The sequence below is a fragment of the Ovis canadensis genome, chromosome 9, assembly GCF_042477335.2.
Source record: "Ovis canadensis isolate MfBH-ARS-UI-01 breed Bighorn chromosome 9, ARS-UI_OviCan_v2, whole genome shotgun sequence".
Taxonomy (NCBI): domain Eukaryota; kingdom Metazoa; phylum Chordata; class Mammalia; order Artiodactyla; family Bovidae; genus Ovis; species Ovis canadensis.
Genome location: NC_091253.1, coordinates 46,495,352 through 46,514,462, shown reverse-complemented (window position 1 = coordinate 46,514,462; position 19,111 = coordinate 46,495,352). Strand labels below are relative to the sequence as shown.

Below are 19,111 nucleotides of genomic sequence, written 5' to 3'. Positions count from 1 at the left end.
ATGTTAAGTACCTAACCACCATGAGCACACAGCCCCAGGCCTCCTGGAACCTAAGGACTGATCTCGCTAATGTCTGTGACACGACCCTGTGACCTCACCATTAGCCCATCAGAGAATTGTGCCCAAACTGATCATCCTGGGACCCCCTCTCCCCACCAGCCCTTATAGATAGCCAATGGAAACTCAAATTGGGGCTCCGCAGTAACCTAGAGGGGTGGGAAAGGATGGGAGGTGGGAGGGGATGCAAGAGGGAGGGGACATATATACACCTATGGTTAATTCATGTTGATGTGTCAGTTAGAATAGGAAAAAGGAGTCCAGAAGGGCGGTGGCTAAAAGACAAAGAAGGGGAAAGTCCAGGAAAACAGAACAAAGGAAGGTCTGAGGACCGGAGTGAGAACCTCAGGTAAAACAAACAGCTCTCCTGGCAAGCCCAGTTTACACAGGGTAGGCTCAGGGGGAGGAGAAAAAACATATAAAAAGAGGAACCCAAATTGATCTGGCTTCTCTTCACATCTTTAGGGTTGGCCCACCGTCATGACTCAAGGATATAGTTTCCTTTGCTTTCTAAATAAAATTGAGCTGTAACACGGAGCTATAATGAAGGAGGAAACAGTCAGAACAGGCTGTCTTGAAAGCAGGACTCCATCTTGAGCCAGACTGTGGACTTTGACCTATATGCCCAGTATCTATGGAAACGACATACCAGCTGGAAAACCAGGCCCCCAGAAGAAAGAGCCTCGGGGCTTGTACCTAGACTCTCTTTTGCCTAAAAGAATACCCTAGTTATCTGTGTAACAGAATAGAATCATACATTCTATTATGCTTATTGGAGTATGACCACAGGCCTATTGATAATTGTCCACTGTTAACTACCTAGGCTTTAGGCAAATGAATCACAGGTTAACTTTGATTATATCTTTATTTTCAATTGTTCAGACTAGTTTCAGGGAATTTGGGGAGGTGGGTTTAGGCACGTACACTTACAGTATATAAGGTTTTCACAAAAACTGGTTGGGGTCCTTGGCTAAGAGGAGATTCTGCCTTGGGCTCTCTGGTGTAAATGGTGTAGCAAACTGCACTCCACTATCTGCATTGTTCTTCTGAGTGAGTTTGTTTCCCAGAACGCGTGGCTACAACAGTGACTCTGGTCCCTCCGAGGGCAATAACACCAGTCCATCCGTTGTGTCAGAGACAGAACCAAAGAAATTACAAACTCCCTCAACAGATGCATGACAGAAATCAAGCCAATATTGTAAAGCAACCATCAACCAATTAAATATAAATAAATATAATTATACACATTAAAAGACAATTTTTGCCAAAACCCTTCCAGCTGCTGGAACCTTTTCAGGGCATGAGCCTCCTTATTTCCTTGCAGGGCCCTGCAGTAAACACTTCTCGGCTTCAGACTCCAACATGCCAGTGTGTCTGGCCTCACCGTGCATCCAGCGCACGGACTTGGGTTAATCACACAGCCAGGTTTGTCCCAGATACATGTTGGCTAAGCAGCTCTCCTGTGCACCTTGGGCACTCCTGGGTGTCCTACTTAACCCTCAGTAAATTCTAAATGCAATCTTGTCCTGACTCCCAGTTAGTTCTTTCTTTAGCACCCTATAATCTGATGTTCCTTCTCATGCCGCCCATGAAACTCCACCTTCACTCATTTCACTGATAACCTAGTAAATGACGACCAAAAGTTATTCGCTGATTATTATCTCTTATTTCTTCCCAACATATGTAGCATTGCTATGTCTCTGGATCTTTGTACACAGAGAAGATGTTCAATAAACACGGGTCAGCGTTTGTTAACTTCTCCGACTTCTCCAGGCCCCCTGCCAGCTCTGCATCCACCAGCTTCCCGAGCTGTGTCACGCCCACATGCCAAAGCCCAGGCCGGAATCCGAACAGCCAAACACAGCCCAGTTCTCGCCTCTCTGCTCCGCACTGCAGGCCACAGGGACAGTACCTGGTTCCCTCCTTGCACGGACCCGGCATCTGCCTCCCCCGTGTTCTCCTCTCCAAGGGTCCCAGCCTCGATCTGCGTTTATGAAACGCTTGGGGAACTTTTTAATTGTTGGTGCCAGGGCCCCCTGTCAACCCAGCCATTCTGACTTGATAATCCAAGCTGCAGCCATGGGCATCGCAAATGTTAAACGTCCCCGGGGGATGCACTTGCCCGGAATCTAGGTATACGTCGGGTCCACCAGACAGAATTGCCAGCTTCCAAATACTGCAGCCTGGGAAGAAAAAAATAGGAACGCACACGCCCCCGGGGCGCGCAGAGGCCCGCGGGGGCCCCACCCCCGCGTGGGCACGGCCGTCCAGCCCTTGGCCTTGGTCTCCAGGCGGCGCCAGGGATAAACCCCGAACCTCACCGGGCTAAAGCCAGAGACGTGGTGCCGGCGGCTGAACAGGCTGGCTTCTCTGCTGCAGCTGTCCCGGGTGAGTACCGAGGTCTCCGGGAGGCTAGGGTCGTGCGAGGCCAGCCCTCGGCGTTAAGGTTAATGGGGGTGGGGGCGCTGAGCGTGCGCGTTTGGGGAGACCCTGCGGCTGGGTGCAGGGGCCCCGAGGCCCCCTCTGCGTCGGCGATCCACGCTTCCCGGTCCCAGAACCGAGCTGCCAGCCTCCCGCCCCATCCCAGAGCAGGGCGGGATTCCTCCCGGGTGTCCTCGTTTTCTTTCGGGCATTGTGCCCAGGTGCCCCACTCTCCGCTGCTCTGTGCACCCACCTTGGCTTTGGTCTGTCGCTGCCCCTCTCCAGACTTACACACACACACACACACACACACACACACACGCACACAGAGACACACACACAGACACACACACACACACACACACACACTTCACCCCGTGCCCCCTTAGCAGGGCAGCAGAGCCCTGGCCTGGGAGGCAGGCCTCATCTGTTTATGCTGCACCAAGTTAGCTCAGCTATAGGACTAAGTGGGTAAGCCATGGGATGAAGACGCCAAAGAAGTCTTAGCCTGATGAAATTTAACACATATGTTCCCTGACTTCCTAAGGAGCAGTCTTTACACTAAGAGAGAGCCAGACATTTACCTGTGTTCCGCAGTAGTTACTATTACCTCTTTCTCTGGCATAGCCAAGTATCTGTAATTCATATGCTAGCTGGAACACCAGTCACAACCTTAGCCGGTATTTATTTTGCTGTCACTATGCGTCTGGCACTCTTCTGGCACATAGTAGGTGGGTGTGGATGGGAGATGAACCTGGCAGCACTCAGATCTAGCCCAGCTCCTCTCCTTCCACCCTCACCCTCACTCCCTGCCTCCTGGAGAGGGCTGTGCTCCATGGCACAATGGGTACCTTTTCTTCCCCTCCAATCTGCTCAGAAGTTTCACATAGGTTTGTTGTTGTTGTTTAGTCGCCAATTTATATCTGACTCAAGTTGTGTGCCACCCTATGGACTGCAGCACACCAAGCTGCTCTGTCCATGGGATTTCCCAGGCAAGAATACTGGAGTGTCAATCGAAAAAAATACTTTATTGCTTAAAAATGTAACCATCATCCTAGGCTTCAGCAAGCTATAGTCCTTTTGCTGGTAAAGAATATTGCATTGATGTTGATCGCTGCTGACTGATCAGGGTGATAGCTGCTGAAGGCTGGGGTGGCTGTGGCAATTTCTTAAAATAAGACAACAATGAAGTTTGAGGGGGAAAAAAAGAATGCTGGAGTGGGTTGTCATTTCCTTCTCCAGAGGATCTTCCCAACCCAGGGATCAAACCTGCATCTCCTGCATTGTAACAGATTATTTTCTGGGAAGCCCTTCATAAGGAGCAGTAGAGATCATATTATACTCCAGTACCAGTGGTGCTAGTGGTAAAGAACTTGCCTGCCAATGCAAGAAACGTAAGAATCGAGGATTCGATCCCTGGGTCAGGAAGATCCCCTGGAGGAGGGCATGGCAACCCACTCCAGTATTCTTGCCTGGAGAATCCCATGGACAAGAGGAGCCTGGCCGGCTGCAGTCTATGGGGTCACACAGAGTGAGACACGACTGAAGCAACTTAGAATGCAGCATGCATTAACCTCATATAACTTCCACACCTTCCATATTTCATACATGTTGGCTTGTTCTAGTAGAATCCCCCTGTTCAGAGAAGAAAACTGAAACACAAGAGATGCCACAGTTCTTACCAAGGATGCAGAGAGGTCGGTGCAGTTCAAGATTTCCAACCCACAATCTCCAGACCTCACTGCCTGTGCCGGTACCCCGCAGACACCCTAAACCCCAATGAGGGGGACCTCAGGAGGCCTAGCTCTAGAGAACCTGGGAAGCATCTGCTGGGTTGGGTTAAGAAGTGGCTTGTCCCAGGGCTTGTGTCATGCCGGCATGGAGACAAGGGAAAACTGAAATCTAGAACCCCTGAAACGAATAACTTTTACATCAACCAGAAGAGTGGTGAGGCTTCCAGCTATCTTCATGGTGCTGGAGACGCTGAGGAGAGAGGTAGACCATTGTCCCCCTGGCGAAGGCATACATCATGGGGTCCCTGAAAGGAGTTGTCCACAGCTGGCCAGCGTGCGTTTTCTCACAGAGGAGTGTTTCATGCACAGCCAGCTGATGTGGATTTTCTTGTGGAAGTAGTGTGGATGATGCCAAGGCTGCCTCCTGGGGAGGGTGCCCAAGGCATGGCATCCCTGTGGGAAGTCTGACTGTCTTCCTTCAGGCCTGAAGGAATCCATCCCCTGACTGTGTTTAAAACGAGAATCTGAAGACCACTGTTCACCCATTAAGCTACCTTCTCTCCAAGTCCTGTGGGCCTGGGAGATTCTATCAATCATCCAGAAGCAAAGATGACAAAGAGTCTGAGAGCCATTTCATCCAAAGTGTGGTAAGCTGAGTGCTCCACAGCAGGAAGCACTCCTTGTTGGACCGGAACATCCAGCTCCCCCACCCCCACCCCCACTAGCATGCCTATTCCCTGGACACCTAGAGCAAACCTATCTCAAGGCTCACACTCTTCATCCCTGTGCTGGGCAAGCTGCTCCCAAGCCCTCCCTTGCCCTGTTCATCATTTGCATGTCCAATCAAAGGTCACTTTCCACAGATCTCGCCTGTTGCCTCCTCCGTTGACTCCCATCTAAAGCAGGTCTCCTGGCTACTCTCTAGAGTGCCCCGCTACACACACAGTTTTCTTTATAACACTGCAGCTCGTACTGGTATATTCATTCTTTCATTAGACTCTAATCTCCCCAGGGCAGAGATTATGGGAGACTGCCCACCAACTCAGCCCCAGGGCCCAGCATTGTACCTGTACAGGATCCATGCCCAGGAAATGTGACAATGAGCTCACCTAGCCTGCACAAACTAGACCAGGATCCTGGCTAAGCCACACACACATTCTTTCTGGTCCTTGGTCCCATCTACGCATGCTTGCATGCTCACTCAGTTGTGTCTGACTCTTTGCAACCTCATGGACTATAACCTGCCAGGCTCCATCTGTAGAAAGAGCCAAGAAGCAGCAATTTAGTTTGCCACTTCCTAAGGGTCTGACCACACTTCAAGCCATCCTTTAATGAATCTATGAGAACTAGTGTGTCCTCAGCCAAGCTTCAAAGTCAGTGTGGAACTGCTTCACTTTACTAATGAAGTCCATCTTCTGTCCTCACATCCAGCTCTCAGCTGGCCACCCCATTCAGGGAAACCCCTGCCCACAGCACAGTATGCCCTTTCTCTCCTCGTCTGGAGGAAATAAGACATTCCCTTCTTTCTCAGGTGCTTGTTAGGAAAGCATCTTATAAGCTCATTCTCACTAAAGTGTGAGTGACTGATAGGGTGGAGGCATTGAGCCCCATATACGTTTGCCTTTTATTCATTTGGCAAACTTGTCAGGTACCTTCCTGTGGACAGCACTGTGAGTCTGAGAAACAAGCTAACATGATAAAGTGCTAGCTGCGAGGCTGCATTGCGCTCACACATGCACAAACATTCTCATTCTACTTGCAAAACCACCCTAGACCACAGGACCAGGAGGTGAGGAGACCGAGGCCCAGAGGTGCAGCGTGGCCTGCCCCAGGCTCCAAACCAGACAGGCACAGGGCCTAGCTATCTCACCCCTTCCCCAGATGTCATACAGTTGCAGGGCCAAGTAGTAAGGGATATAGCGTGGGAGCCTCAGAGCCTGGAAAGCAGGTACTTGTGCTGACGGCAAGTTGTAGGGGCCGAGGTTTAGAATGTCTAATTACTTCTCTTCAGGATTTCAACATTTTTCTCTTGAATCTCAGATTTTAAATAACAACAGTGCAATGAGGAAACAGAAACCTCAAAGGAGGCAAAAAATAAAACCAGAAGGGAGCAATTGTGTCATTAACACGATAGGGTCAAGACCTTGAAGGTGAAATCAACCTACAGGACATATTATGGAGAAAAACTAGCTATAAGAAAGAGGGAGCTTCTGCTTTGGGTTAAATGTAGCCGTGGTTACAGTTTCTGGGTAACGAGCATTTCTGTCACCTAGAACACATAACAGGCATTTGGGGATGTGATGAGCTTGGCACTGTGATGCAAGTTGGTCGAGATGGTCCCTGTGGACCCCCTCCCCCCTTTCTCAGTTCAGAGTCTGCTACCAACAGGGATGATTACATCATGATTCTTAGTTTCTTTCACTTCTGCAAGGAAGTATGGGCCCCATGGAATAAGGTCCTTATATGAGTTCCTCTTGCTTTATAGGTGTCAGCCAGAACATGGCCCTCAAGCTGAAGTCAGCCAAGAAATTGTTCATTTTCTTAGGAAAATCAGCGTTGGCTCTTGTGGAGGCTGTAGTTTTTGCTATAATCCCAAAGCCACGGAAGAATGTTGCTGGTGAAATCGTACTTATAACAGGCGCTGGAAGTGGACTCGGAAGGCTCCTAGCCCTCAAATTTGCCCAGCTTGGGTCGGTGCTTGTGCTCTGGGATATCAATCAGGAGAGTAATGAGAAGACCCACAAGATGGCTGGGGAAGCTGGAGCCAAGGGGGTCTATGCCTATACCTGTGACTGCAGCCAGAAGGAGGAGGTGTACAGAGTGGCCAACCAGGTAAACCTGTGTGCTTGCTCTTCCTAAGGGCAGTAAGGACTTGATGTAGTCTCGGATGTTCATCAGTTTCTCTGCCTTCCTCAGTGCTAATTTGCCTCTCTTTAAAAAATATCAGGGTGTGGGAATTAGCATTTTTGAGTTCTTGCTATGTGCCACACACCATGCTTGGCACCCTCTGAATTATACACCTATAAAGTCAGGCCTCTTATTATCTCCACTTCACAAATAAGAAAATGGAGACTTAGTGCAGGTGAGTTTCTCAGGTGACTTAACTGAGAAGTGCAGGTAATAAGTAGCAGAGCTGCAGGTGGGATGCGAGTCTCTTGACTCTGAAGAATGCCCTCTGGCCAGCTCATGTGCTGGTTGTCCGGGCCCCCTGTTACCATGTAAGAGAAAGGCTATAGCACCCTTCATGGAGGCATAACAAAAACTGAGAAGCAGGGCTAGTAAATAACCTGCTGGGAGTCACAGAGCTAGGGGAGGACCACGCCAGGAGGTGAACCCGTATCTAGCCTGATTGCAAGTCCAGCTGTTTCCCCCACCCCCAACAGTGATTTCCATTCTACCTGCATTTCTCTCACGTGGTCATATGAAAAGCGAATATGTTATTCATCCTAAAGACTCTTAACTGCAGCTGCCCCTTTGGTGACAGTAGAGAAGTATGTATAAAGAACACTTTCAGGAGCCCAGAGCTCCAGTGGATTTGCAGAGCCCAAGGAGACACATGCCCATGTGGTGGCCGCTTCCTCTTCCCTCATAAGGATTTCTCTAACCGCTTCTTGTACGAGCACTGCACACATCACTCCCCTGGACTACTTTTTTGTGGCTCTCAGTGTTCTCTGGTTTCGAGAGAAGGAAGAAAGTAGATGTGCCTGCTGGAAGGTTCCTGCCCAGCTTGCGGGCTCTAACGAGGCTCTGCGTGCAGCTTCTCATCTGACTCTCCAGTGGAGGGGTGTGCACGTCTCTGGCCAGTGAGTTCCTTTTAAGTTGTGACTTTTGTCTTTTACATCTGATACATGCGTTACCACCACCATTACCAATCGCACGCTGCCCGGCAAGTCTGGGGATCCAGACCAGACAAGCTGGCATGGGCTTGTGCGGAGACCACCTTTCAAAGTGTAGAGGGCTCTGCTGCAGCTACTTTTGCAAACTAAGCTGTTTGCACTTGGAACACAGGCTCCTGCCAGGTTGACTTCCCCTGGCTATGAGCCACTTCTCTGTCTATGAGCCACTCTTAAGCAGTGACTGGTTCACATTTAAAGACAAAAGACTTTAAGACATTCATACTATAAACCAGCCATTTCCACTTCCTGTTCTTGATAGAGGAAAGGTAACCAGGAAATTTTTATCCCGTAGAGGAATAATCAAGGTGCAGATTTTTAGAGCTGATGTGACAGTGTTTTACTTCCACAGGGCCCCATAACTTTGAAATCTTGTGTCCCTAGATCATAGCTTGGGACCAATTTCAGAAAGTCCATCCTCGCCACCTGGCATCCTGGTTGAGTCGTTTATTGTTCAGAATCACACAGCCCCATTCAGCGTGTGATTGAGCCCCAGGAAGAGTGCCTTGACTGCTGTTCAGCTTTGATTTGACTAAATATTTCAGCCACTCTCCATATCAGACTTTAAGTTAGATTGTTTCCAGCACTTCCATCCGAAAATTTCAACATGAAACATGAGGTTTCCTTGGTCTCCGTTGCAATCCTAAACTTCGCCAAGGCTAGGGATCTCATTGGCTAGTGGACACAGAGCGCGTCACCTTCCTTGCTGGGACTCAGGCCTCCTGGGAGAGCGAGAGTGGCAGTGTCTGCTCGTCAGTAATCCAGCCCGTCTCCCCCGCTGCACCACCCACACAGGCAGGCTCACACCCACATCTGCACACCCACACTAGTGCACACACAGCAACAGAGCCAGACACAGATGCAAGTGGTGCTGCAGCCAGGCGTTCCCTCTGATTCGGGGAACACAGGGCCCCTGCTATGTGATACAAATTACAGGAATGAGATTCAAAACACGAAGGCAAGCCAAGGGATGGCTCCACTGCCGGCTGTCAAGCCTGGAAAACCCTGTGCTCAAAAAAAACCAGAAATCTGACCAAGCCTGGGTCACTTGCTCACGGTTTGCTCTAAAGGGAAGGCTCCAGTGGCACTCCCAGGACTTTTATTTCTTAAATGAAAGTTATTAAGTATCTAGTCTGGCCGGTGCCAGTGCGACAGCAACAGACGGGGGCCCCTCTGATCCTCCCTTCACAGACCTTACACCTAAACGTTGGTGTTGGGGAGAGGAGAACCAGCTAAGGGGTGAAAACAGGACGGACAGGTTCTGAGCTCTGTATGTTTGAAACATTCATATGACTATCACACTCCCTCATTCCCTCCCTGCCCCACCCTCGCTGCTACAAGTGCCAGGGCTTGATTTACATGGCTGGTATCATGCCTGACATAGCACCACGTTCATCTAAAGGCTGTGCTGCTCATGCTTCTTTTTAGCAGAGGACAAAGTCACTAACCGTGTCACTACTGAGTATAAGAATAACGCTCCCTGTAGGAAAGTAGCATTGCAGGTGTTGCAACCACCATAAGAGGGGAAGACGAGTAGGCAGGCATTAGACTTAGATCTCTGATGTGCCATGAACTCTGCAGAGGAAACAGACATGCTTTGTTTTTAGAGGGCCTTGCAGCAGCAGTCTGTCTGAGTTAACAAGGACAGAAGCATCTAAAACCACAGGAAAATAAATCCAGTTCATGTAAAGAATTATGGGCGCACCTCATTTTATGGCACTTCACAGACATTGCATTTTTTCTACCAGCTGAAGATTTTTTTTTTGCAAATTGAACGTTTGTGGCAATCCTGCCTTGAGCAACTCTTAACGGCACCCTTCTTTTGACAGCATTTGCTCAATTCGTGTCTCAGCATCACATTGTTTCTCATGATACTTCACACTTTCATTATTATATTTGTTCACCCAAATATAATTTGTTCACCCAAATAGCTGTCATCAGTGATCTTTGTTACTGCAGATCAGTCAAGGCTTAAATGATGGCTAGCGTTTTTAGCAAAAAAACATTTCTCATTAAGGCAACTTGTTTTTTAAACCTAAAGCAATTGCACAGTTAATAGATGACAGTATAGTGTAAACATAACTTGTATATGCACCAAGAAACCGAAACATCTGTATGACTCACTATGTTGTGGCGTCAGCTTCACTGCTGGTGGGGCAGGGGTGGGGGGGGCGGGGTCTGGAACTGAACCTGTGTATCTCCAAGGTCTCCCTGCGCTGCCCTGGTGGTGCTGATTTCCTTATCCAATTCAGGTGAAGAAAGAAGTTGGTGATGTTTCCATCCTGATCAACAATGCCGGAATCGTAACAGGCAGAAAGTTCATGGACTGCCCAGATGAGCTTATAGAAAAGTCTCTTGATGTGAATTTCAAAGCACATATATGGGTAAATACTTTTTCTTCTCGTTAGAAACGTCATTCCCAGGTGGTGCTAGGGGTGAAGAACTCACCTGCCAGTGCAGGAGACATAAGATATGTGGGTTAGATCCCTGGGTCAGGAAGATCCCTGGAAAAGGAAATAGCAACCCACTCCAGTATTCTTGCCTGGAGAGTCCCATGGACAGAGAAGCCTGGCGGGCTACAGTCCATGGGGCTGCAAAGAGTTGGGCACGACTGAAGCGACTTAGGCTTCCTCTTGTTCTCTTACAGTAGTGAAAGTGTTAGTTGCTCAGTCATGTCTGACTCTGCCAGGCTCCTCTATCCATGGGATTCTCCAGGCAAGAGTACTGGAGTGAGTTGCCATTCTCTTCTCCAAGGAATCTTCCTGACCCAGAGATTGAACCCAGGTCTCTTGTATTGCAGGCAGATTCTTACATAATCCACTGCAGAGTGGACTCTTACAGCAGTACTGGTCTTAGATAAAACACAGACTTCTCAGTTCTAGCTCAAGCTGTCCTCTCCTGATCCAACTTAAGCTCTACATCCCCACACCTCTGCTCAGGGAATCCTGCAAAGACACAGCTGCTCTTGTGTCCTAATCATGTACTGACGGCCAGTGTCCTGTCTGGTACCATCCCAGGCACCTTGCGAATAAGCCTTCAGACAGCCCAGTGAGATAAGGGCTCATAGAAGTTAAAAGTGACCATGCTTAGACATGACCAGGTGACCTCATCACTTGCCTAGGCAGGAACTCCCTTGAAATGAAAGGAGGCATAATTAACAAGCAGACATCCACCAGGTCTGTTTGGGGGCACACAAAGATGCACAGTCAACTTTGTTGTTGCTGTTCATTTGCTAAGTCATGTCTGACTCTGCAACCCCATGAACTGTAACACTCCAGGCTTTTCTGTCCTTCATTATCTCCCAGAGTTTGCTTGAATTCATGTCCATTGATTGAGTGAGACCATCCAACCATCTCATCTTCTCTCACCCTCTTCTCCTCCTGCCTTCAATCTTTCCCAGCATCAGGGTCTTTTCCAATGAGTCATCTCTTCACAACAGGTCCCCGAAATATTGGAACTTCAGCTTCAGCATCAGTCCTTCCATTCATATTCAGGGTTGATGTCCTTTAGGATAGATTGGATGGATCAAGGACAGCACAGAGATCCTTTAGGACTCTCAAGAGTCTTCTCCAGCACCAGAGTTCAAAAGCATCAATTCTTCAGCCCTCAGCTCTTACGTCTATACATGCCTACTAGAAAATCCATAGCTTTGGCTATGCGGACCTTTGTTAGCAAAGTGATGTCTCTGCCTTTCAATATGCTGTCTAGGTTTGTCATAGCTTTTCTTCCAGGGACAGGGAGCCCACAGCAGCCTGATAACTACATGACTTGAACATTAAAAAGCATGATCCTGACTCTCAAGGAGAGGTGCCACACTCAAGTTGCATTGTCCTGGCCTTTGCACAGACCAGTCACATCAGCCTCTCCAGCCATGCACACACCCTTGTTCTGCCCCTCATGATCACGTCTCCCTGACAGGCCAGATGAGTTTAAAAACAAAGTGATATTTTTAAACTGAAACCAATAGCCACATGTCCTGTGAACAAAGTTCAGGAAAAATTTGAAATTCAAATATAAGCCAAAGGAGGAAAAAAGGCACCATAAATCTAAATAACCATATCTTTGACTGGTCTTACTGGTTTGTGGACTGTGGATACCACAATTAAGATTTTCCTGTACTGTTTCAATTATTTTATTTTTGTTGTGTTTTTAAAAGTCAAATATGAGCAAATGTAAGTTTGAGTAAATTATTTTTAATAATTGAAATTCCAATTAAAATACTTGAATAACCACCAGAAAAATATTGATCCACAGTTTAAACAGTTAAGGCGGTTACTTGCCAGATATTTAAGTTTGAATGTCCCATTTCCTTCAGGTATTTTTTTGAACTTAATTTTTTTCAATCATGATGATTATATAAACATCTGAAAAAACATATGTGCTATAAAATGTTAAATGTTTTACCTTGATCTTCTTAGACTTACAAAGCCTTTCTACCTGCTATGATTGCTAATGACCATGGACATTTGGTGTGCATTTCAAGTTCAGCTGGATTAATTGGAATAAATGGACTGGCAGGTAAGAGAAATATGGTATTTCACAACCTCAGCTTGAGCAACAGCTCTGTCTAGGTTTGTCATAGCTTTTTTCCCAGGGACAGCGAGCCCACCAGCAGTCTGATAACTACATGCCTTTAACATTAAAAGGCATGGTCCTGACTCTCAAGGAGAGGTGCCACACTCCAGTTGCATTGTCCTGGCCTTTGCACAGACCAGTCACATCAGCCTCTCCAGCCATGCACACACCCTTGTTCTGCCCCTCCTGGCTCTTGCTCATGATCACGTCTCCTGCTCATAATCAGCACTGACTTGGTGCATTAATAATAAATGGTAACAGATGAAGACATATGTTCAGCAAGGTAAGTTGTTGAGAACTTTATCATCCAGCGAAACTGCCCAGCTGCTATACTTACACGAAGTTGAACTATGATCTTTATTTTTTTTTTAACTGTTTTTTTTTTAATTTTAAAATCTTTAATTCTTACATGCGTTCCCAAACATGAACCCCCCTCCCACCTCCCTCCCCATAACATCTCTCTGGGTCATCCCCATGCACCAGCCCCAAGCATGCTGTATCCTGCGTCAGACTGAACTATGCACTTTAGAATTATTAGGTCTTATGCAGTTGCTTGGAATTAATAAAAGACCTAGATGGGTGGGATAAGGAGGTGGGAGAGAAGCTCAGAAGGGAGGGAGAATACATATACATATAGCTGATTCATGTTGTTGTACAGCGGAAACTAACACAACATTGTAAAGCAATCATCCTCCAATTAAAAAAAAAAAAGAAGAGAGACCCTACTTATAAATTCCTTATACAAGTGATTAGCATAGTCACCTTCCCCGAAACTCACCTGACACTGTAATCAGGGTGTTAAGGAGGATCCTTCTGGGACTTCCTTGTGGTCCAGTGAATGAGAATCTGCCTTCCAATGCAGGGGGTGCAGGTTCATCCCTGGTCAGGGAACTAAGATCTCATGCTGTTTAGTCACTCAGTCCTGTCTGACTCTTTGCGACCCCACAGGCCACAGCACACCAGGCTTCCCTGTCCTCCACAATTTCCCAGAGTTCACTCAAACTTATGGCCATTGAGTCGATGATGCCATCCAACCATCTCATCCTCTGTCGCCCCCTCAATCTTTCCCAGCATCAGGGTCTTTTCCAGTGAGTCAGCTCTTTTCATCATGTGCCCAAAGTATTGGAGTTTCAGCTTCAGCATCAGTCCTTCCAATGCATATTCGGGTTGATTTCCTTTAGTATTGACTGGTTTGATCGGATCTCCTTTCTGCCCAAGGGACTCTCAAGAGTCTTTTCAGGGCAACTAAGCCCATGCACCACAACTATTGCACCCACACTCTCGAGCCTGTGCTCCACAGCTAGAGAAGCCTCCAAACACTGCAAGTAGAGAAAGCCTGCACACCACAATGGAGACCCAGTGCAGCCAAAAAAAAAGAGAGGACCCTTCTGCTCTATGAATTTTCCATAAGTGGTCTCCCCTGGCTGGGAGCTTGGAGAAAATATCTTCACCCCAGGAAACCTAAAATTAACTTTCTTTTGCTGTTCCATTGATTAAAGACTGGCAGGAATTTGTTGTCACTTCCATGTCCCTTGCAACCGACTTGACATTAACAGTGGGGAGGGGATAAGACATACAAGATCTTTGGTGAAGAGGGACCACTGGGGAGCTGGCTCTAGGAAGTCCTGCCCTTCCCCCCGGGGTGCCCCCCGGAGGCTCATCCATCAGAACCCTAATTGCAACACTCAGGTAGCAGACCAGCCAGCTTCACTGACTCATAGCTGGTTCCAGATTCACAACACTGGTCTCAGCAAGTATCTCTCAGCTGCCAGATAGGTTTCCAGAACCACTTATTACCCCAATATCAGCAGTCTGTACATGTCTCCCTGTAGCCTGGGTCTCCCTGCCTCTGTCCTCCTTAGAATCCATCAGGCATTATTATTACCCCTCTCTCATACATCTGGGAAGTCACAGGTCCTTGACATAACCACAGGTGTATTTACAGGGCCTGTTATTCCTTTTGTTAGACACAGCATCTCTCTTCAAATGCAGCTCTCTTCTCCCTGGCTCCCTTAGAAATAAGTATTCCTGGCATGGGCAGCAACTCCCCAGAATCAGAACCACTGGGGCTGCTACTTGGAATGCAGGCTCCCTGGCCCTGGGCTGTACCTGCTCATCCCAGTCTCGGAAGTAGAGGAGCTCAGTGAGCTATAGTTCTACCAGACGACTCATGATCCCAGAGGTGGCTCAGGACCCCTCCTCTCACCTCCCTGCACCCCTCGCCACTTCTGTGTCTTCCAGCGTCTGGGGCAGCAACTGCCTGATACCCTATGCCTGGCACGTGCAGTCTGGTTCTTGCTGGCTGGAGTAGCTGCTCCCCAGCAGAGCACCAAGGTGTGTGTTTTCTGCTGTGGGAGGCAGAGGGAAGGATAAGTCACCTAAATGCCTTTTCTTCTCCTGACATTTCCTTTCAGCAAACTGAATGCCCAGGTTTTGACTTGAAGTGAGTGTAACCAAGGACAGAAAGCTCAGAACTGACCCAGATACCACTTCTCCTGCATTTGAAGATAGTCAAGCAGTCGAGGTTGAAGGGACAATGTGTTCTTTGCAACCCCATGGACTATAGCCCACCAGGCTCCTCTGTCCATGGGTTTCTCCAGGCAAGAATACTGGAGTGGGTTGCCATGCCCTGATCTTCCTAACCCAGGGATCAAACCCAGGTCTTCTGCATTGCAGGTGAATTCTTTAGTGTCTAAGCCATCAGGAAAGCCCAAATAAGAAAAACTTTGTTTTCCTTCTGGAAGTGGAAGAATTCCAGTTGGAAGAAAACTTGCTCTGACAGGTATCATGACCAACACTGATCTTTGCTGCCTAGGCTTCCACTTGACTTATTATTAGTGTATGGGTTTTTTGGCTGCACTGGGTCTTTGTGGTGGTACTTGGGCTTTTCTCTAGTTTTCGCATAGAGGGGCTTCTCGTCGCAGAGTAAGGGCTCTAGAGTGCATGGGCTCCATAGTTGTGGCTCGTGGGCTTAGTAGCTCCGAGACATGTAAGATCTTAGTTCCCTGACCAGGGATCCAACCTGCGTCCCCTGCCTTGGAAGGCAGATTCGTGACCACTGGACCACCAGGGAAGTCCCTTGACTTATTTTATTTCTTCTATGTGTCCTCCTGCCCCATTTGGGCCAGAGTTCTTTGGGACAGAACCCACATCTCGTGCCCCATGTCAGGGCTGCAGAGTGCCTTACCGTCACTGCCACGGGAGTGAAGTTCAGCTGTGTGACTCCCTGCAGCCCTGCTGTTCCTCAAGCCCACATGGCCGTTGTCATCTGACCTTGAGGTGATCACCGACCTTCCCACTCATGCCTCACCTCTTCCAGGCAGAGCAGACCAAGATCATGTAAAACAAGAACTCTGAAATGGTTTGTCTCTGCCGGTATTCATGTTATGAGGAAATCTTCCTGTAATGCCATTTTAAAACTTTACACTGTATTATAGTATCATTTGTCTTTTCAGATTACTGTGCAAGTAAATTTGCAGCCAATGGATTTGCTGAATCAATATTTTTAGAATCACTTGCCAAGGGACAGAACGGGATCAAAACCACTATCGTGTGTCCATTTTTTATAAAAACCGGAATGTTTGACGGATGTACTACTGGGTAAGCATATCGTTTGATTTCAGAGGAACTGTATTTTGAAAAATGATTGACCATCGATTTTATTTTGTTCTGGCTAAAGTTATTTAAAAAGACTTTTCTAGCATTCAGCCTGCTTTATAAATGGTTTTAGAATTTATTTCCTTAGATGTGTTAGTGATTAAGACACTGGGTTTAATAGTGACAGTTTATCAAGGCTTGGAGAAGGAAACAGCAACCCATTCCAGTATTCTTGCCTGGGAAATGTCATGGAAAGAGCAGCCTGGTGGGCTGCAGTCCATGGGGTCGAAAAGAGTCAGACACAACCAAGCATGAGCACAGCACACAAACATCAAGGCTATATCCACGTTTTCAAGGCTGGCCTCAATCTGCTCCCCCATCTCCTTGGCACTCCTGTCACACACCCCCTTTCTGCCACCAGCTCCATCCTGCTCTCATCCCTGATTCCACAGAAGAACAAGAAGTTGTTGAAGGGGCATAAATATACAGTCTGCACTCATCAGATGACAGGCAGTTACTTTCAAAGATGCGCTTTGCAACATTTAGGCCATTTGTTTAATTTGGTTTCACATATGTGCCTATTATAACATCATTGTATTAATTAGAATCCCTGATTTTCACTTCAAATTCTAGTTATATTATTACTCACCATATTGATAATAAGAGAGCAAGCACAGAAAAATATCAAATCTGGAAGGAAAAGAAGCCAATAAATGATAATGTCTTGTGTGTGCATGCTTGCTAAGTCACTTCAGTCGTGTCCAACTCTTTGCGACCCTATGGACCGTAGCCTGCCAGGCTCCTCTGTCCCTGGGATTCTCCAGGCAAGAATACTGGAGTGGGTTGCCATTTCCTTCTCCAGGGGATCTTCTCGACCCAGGGATGGAACCTGTGTCTTTTATGTCTCCTGCACTGGCAGGCAGGTTCAATACCACTAGCTCCACCTGGGAAGCTCACAACAGTTTTATTGTAATTTTTAAGAATTGCTTTCTCTAATTTCTTTATTTTTTTTAACCCTCTCCCACCTCCCCCAGCTGTCCTTCTCTCTTACCGATTCTGGAGCCAGAATATGCAGTCAGGAAGATAGTAGATGCTATCCTGCAAGAAAACATGTACCTGTATATGCCCAAGTTTATATACTTCATGGTGATTTTAAAAAGGTAATGTTTCTGCTCCTATTAATTCTCAACATGCCAGTCCAGTCAACAGCTTACTCCAGAGCCAACAGAGAGGAGCCATTTAAAAGATAACTGGCGGTGGGGTGGAGGGGGCGGGGAGATAACAGTTTTTTATATATTTATATATTCTATATTTATATTTTTGTTTTCGTCTGTGCTGGGTCTTCACTGCTGTGTGGGCGTTTCTCTAGTTGCAGCGAGTGGGGACTACTCTGTAGTTGGGGAGAGCAGGTTCCCCACTGCAGCGGCTTTTCCTGTTGTGGAGCAAGGGCTCTAGGATGCATCCTGATTTAAGCGTCAGGATGGCCACATGGAGAAGATAATATTTGACCAGAGACCTGAACCTGGGAAGGGCAGGAACCCCCTGGATATCTCAGGATGCCCCCAGAGGGACCATGAGCCCAGGGCCCTTTTCTTGTCCCCACTCCTAGGACAAGTCTCCGGTTGGCTGACTGTGCCCTTCCTCGTCCTGCGGTGTGAACGTCATGATGGACAGGAACAAAGTGTCAGGAGGGGCGACCGGGATGGAGAAGATGGACAGTCTTAGTTGGGTCTTGCCAAAGCTCTGAGGGGCTATTGCGTGGACTTCTCTCTGTTGTCCAGGAAAGAGGGCAATGACCTGTTTGGACAGTGGGAGGAACTGAGTGTTGAGAGCCCAGTTGCACTGTGAGCAACAGGGCGAGTTTGCAAGGCAGGATCAAGACTCCTCAAGGCTGCACGCTTCCTGTCCATCATTACAGAATGTAGTCAGGCCTTGAGACTGACACAGAAGTGAGTGAATAATGTAAATAAAGCAAAGAGAAACACAGAGATCTTGGGCCAGTGTCCTCCCACATGGTGGACGAGCCCTAAGTGACCTCAAGACAGGGACGTTCAGGTGGGCGTGAGTGACTGATGTCTTCTGCAGCAAGTCAATGGCCCTGCTTTTCAGTGGAACTCATAAAGATGTCCCATGAATGATAACCAAGATGTTCCCTCTTGTGTTCTCTTTAGCTTCTTGCCCTTCAAGCTGGGGCTGCTTTTGGGTGAGTACTTGGGGGCCTTTAATGTAATGGATGGCTTCACTGGCACCAGGAAGAAAAACTGAAGACCAATTCTGTGGCTGACATCCCCGGATACCCACAGTTACACGACATCTGTTTCAATGAAGAAGTGTCTTTGTTGACAGAATGTACCTGGAGACCACAAGCACCAGTCTGCTGTCTGGACTAGTATTTGCAACCAGTGCCTCTGAAAATAATGTTGCGCTCTGTTTTTCTGTTGAGTTTTTTAAATTAAAAAAAAAAAGTCCATGTTTGGTGTTTGCTTGCAACTGCTGTGGAAGTGATTGTTGCTGTTGTTTTAGTTACTAAATCACATCCGACCTTTTGTGACCCCATGTGTGGAAGTGAGATAATCCTCTCTCTCTTGTGAATTGCTCATCATTTTGGTCAGGGTCTGTGGCTGAACATGCACTGGACATGGGAAGTGAGGGCTGAGAAGAAGCCTGGGTGCATGCGGAGGTGGGGTGTCCTAAGGACGCAGAGCTCGTTCCCCATCACCTTGTTCTCAGACTTGGCCTTGTTGAAACTGTGCCATCTGGCATGGAAAGGTCAACCTCCCACATTCTTCTCCCTACACAGATGCTCGTCCTCCTCCCCACAAAGATGCTTGTTTC

At 47.6% G+C, this 19,111-nt stretch overlaps 1 protein-coding gene across 1 annotated transcript; it reads left to right on the top strand.

Annotated features, from left to right (window-relative positions):
* Nucleotides 1–2,285: 2,285 nt before the first annotated feature.
* Nucleotides 2,286–18,746, top strand: SDR16C5 (short chain dehydrogenase/reductase family 16C member 5). Its single transcript, XM_069601019.1, has 7 exons — nt 2,286–2,445; nt 6,697–7,043; nt 10,357–10,488; nt 12,523–12,622; nt 16,135–16,279; nt 17,311–17,436; nt 18,448–18,746. The coding sequence occupies exons 2-7, from the start codon at nt 6,711–6,713 to the stop codon at nt 18,539–18,541; spliced, it is 930 nt and encodes a 309-aa protein (XP_069457120.1). The 5' UTR covers nt 2,286–2,445; nt 6,697–6,710; the 3' UTR covers nt 18,542–18,746.
* The last annotated feature ends 365 nt before the right edge of the window (nt 18,747–19,111 follow it).

Excerpts from the sequence above, each read along its gene's own strand:
- SDR16C5 (XM_069601019.1), top strand. The coding sequence starts at position 6,711 with ATGGCCCTCAAGCTGAAGTCAGCCAAGAAATTGTTCATTTTCTTAGGA. Across the intron at positions 10,489-12,522 it reads ATTTCAAAGCACATATATGG|ACTTACAAAGCCTTTCTACC; the intron begins GTAAATACTTTT and ends TGATCTTCTTAG. Across the intron at positions 17,437-18,447 it reads TTCATGGTGATTTTAAAAAG|CTTCTTGCCCTTCAAGCTGG; the intron begins GTAATGTTTCTG and ends TGTTCTCTTTAG.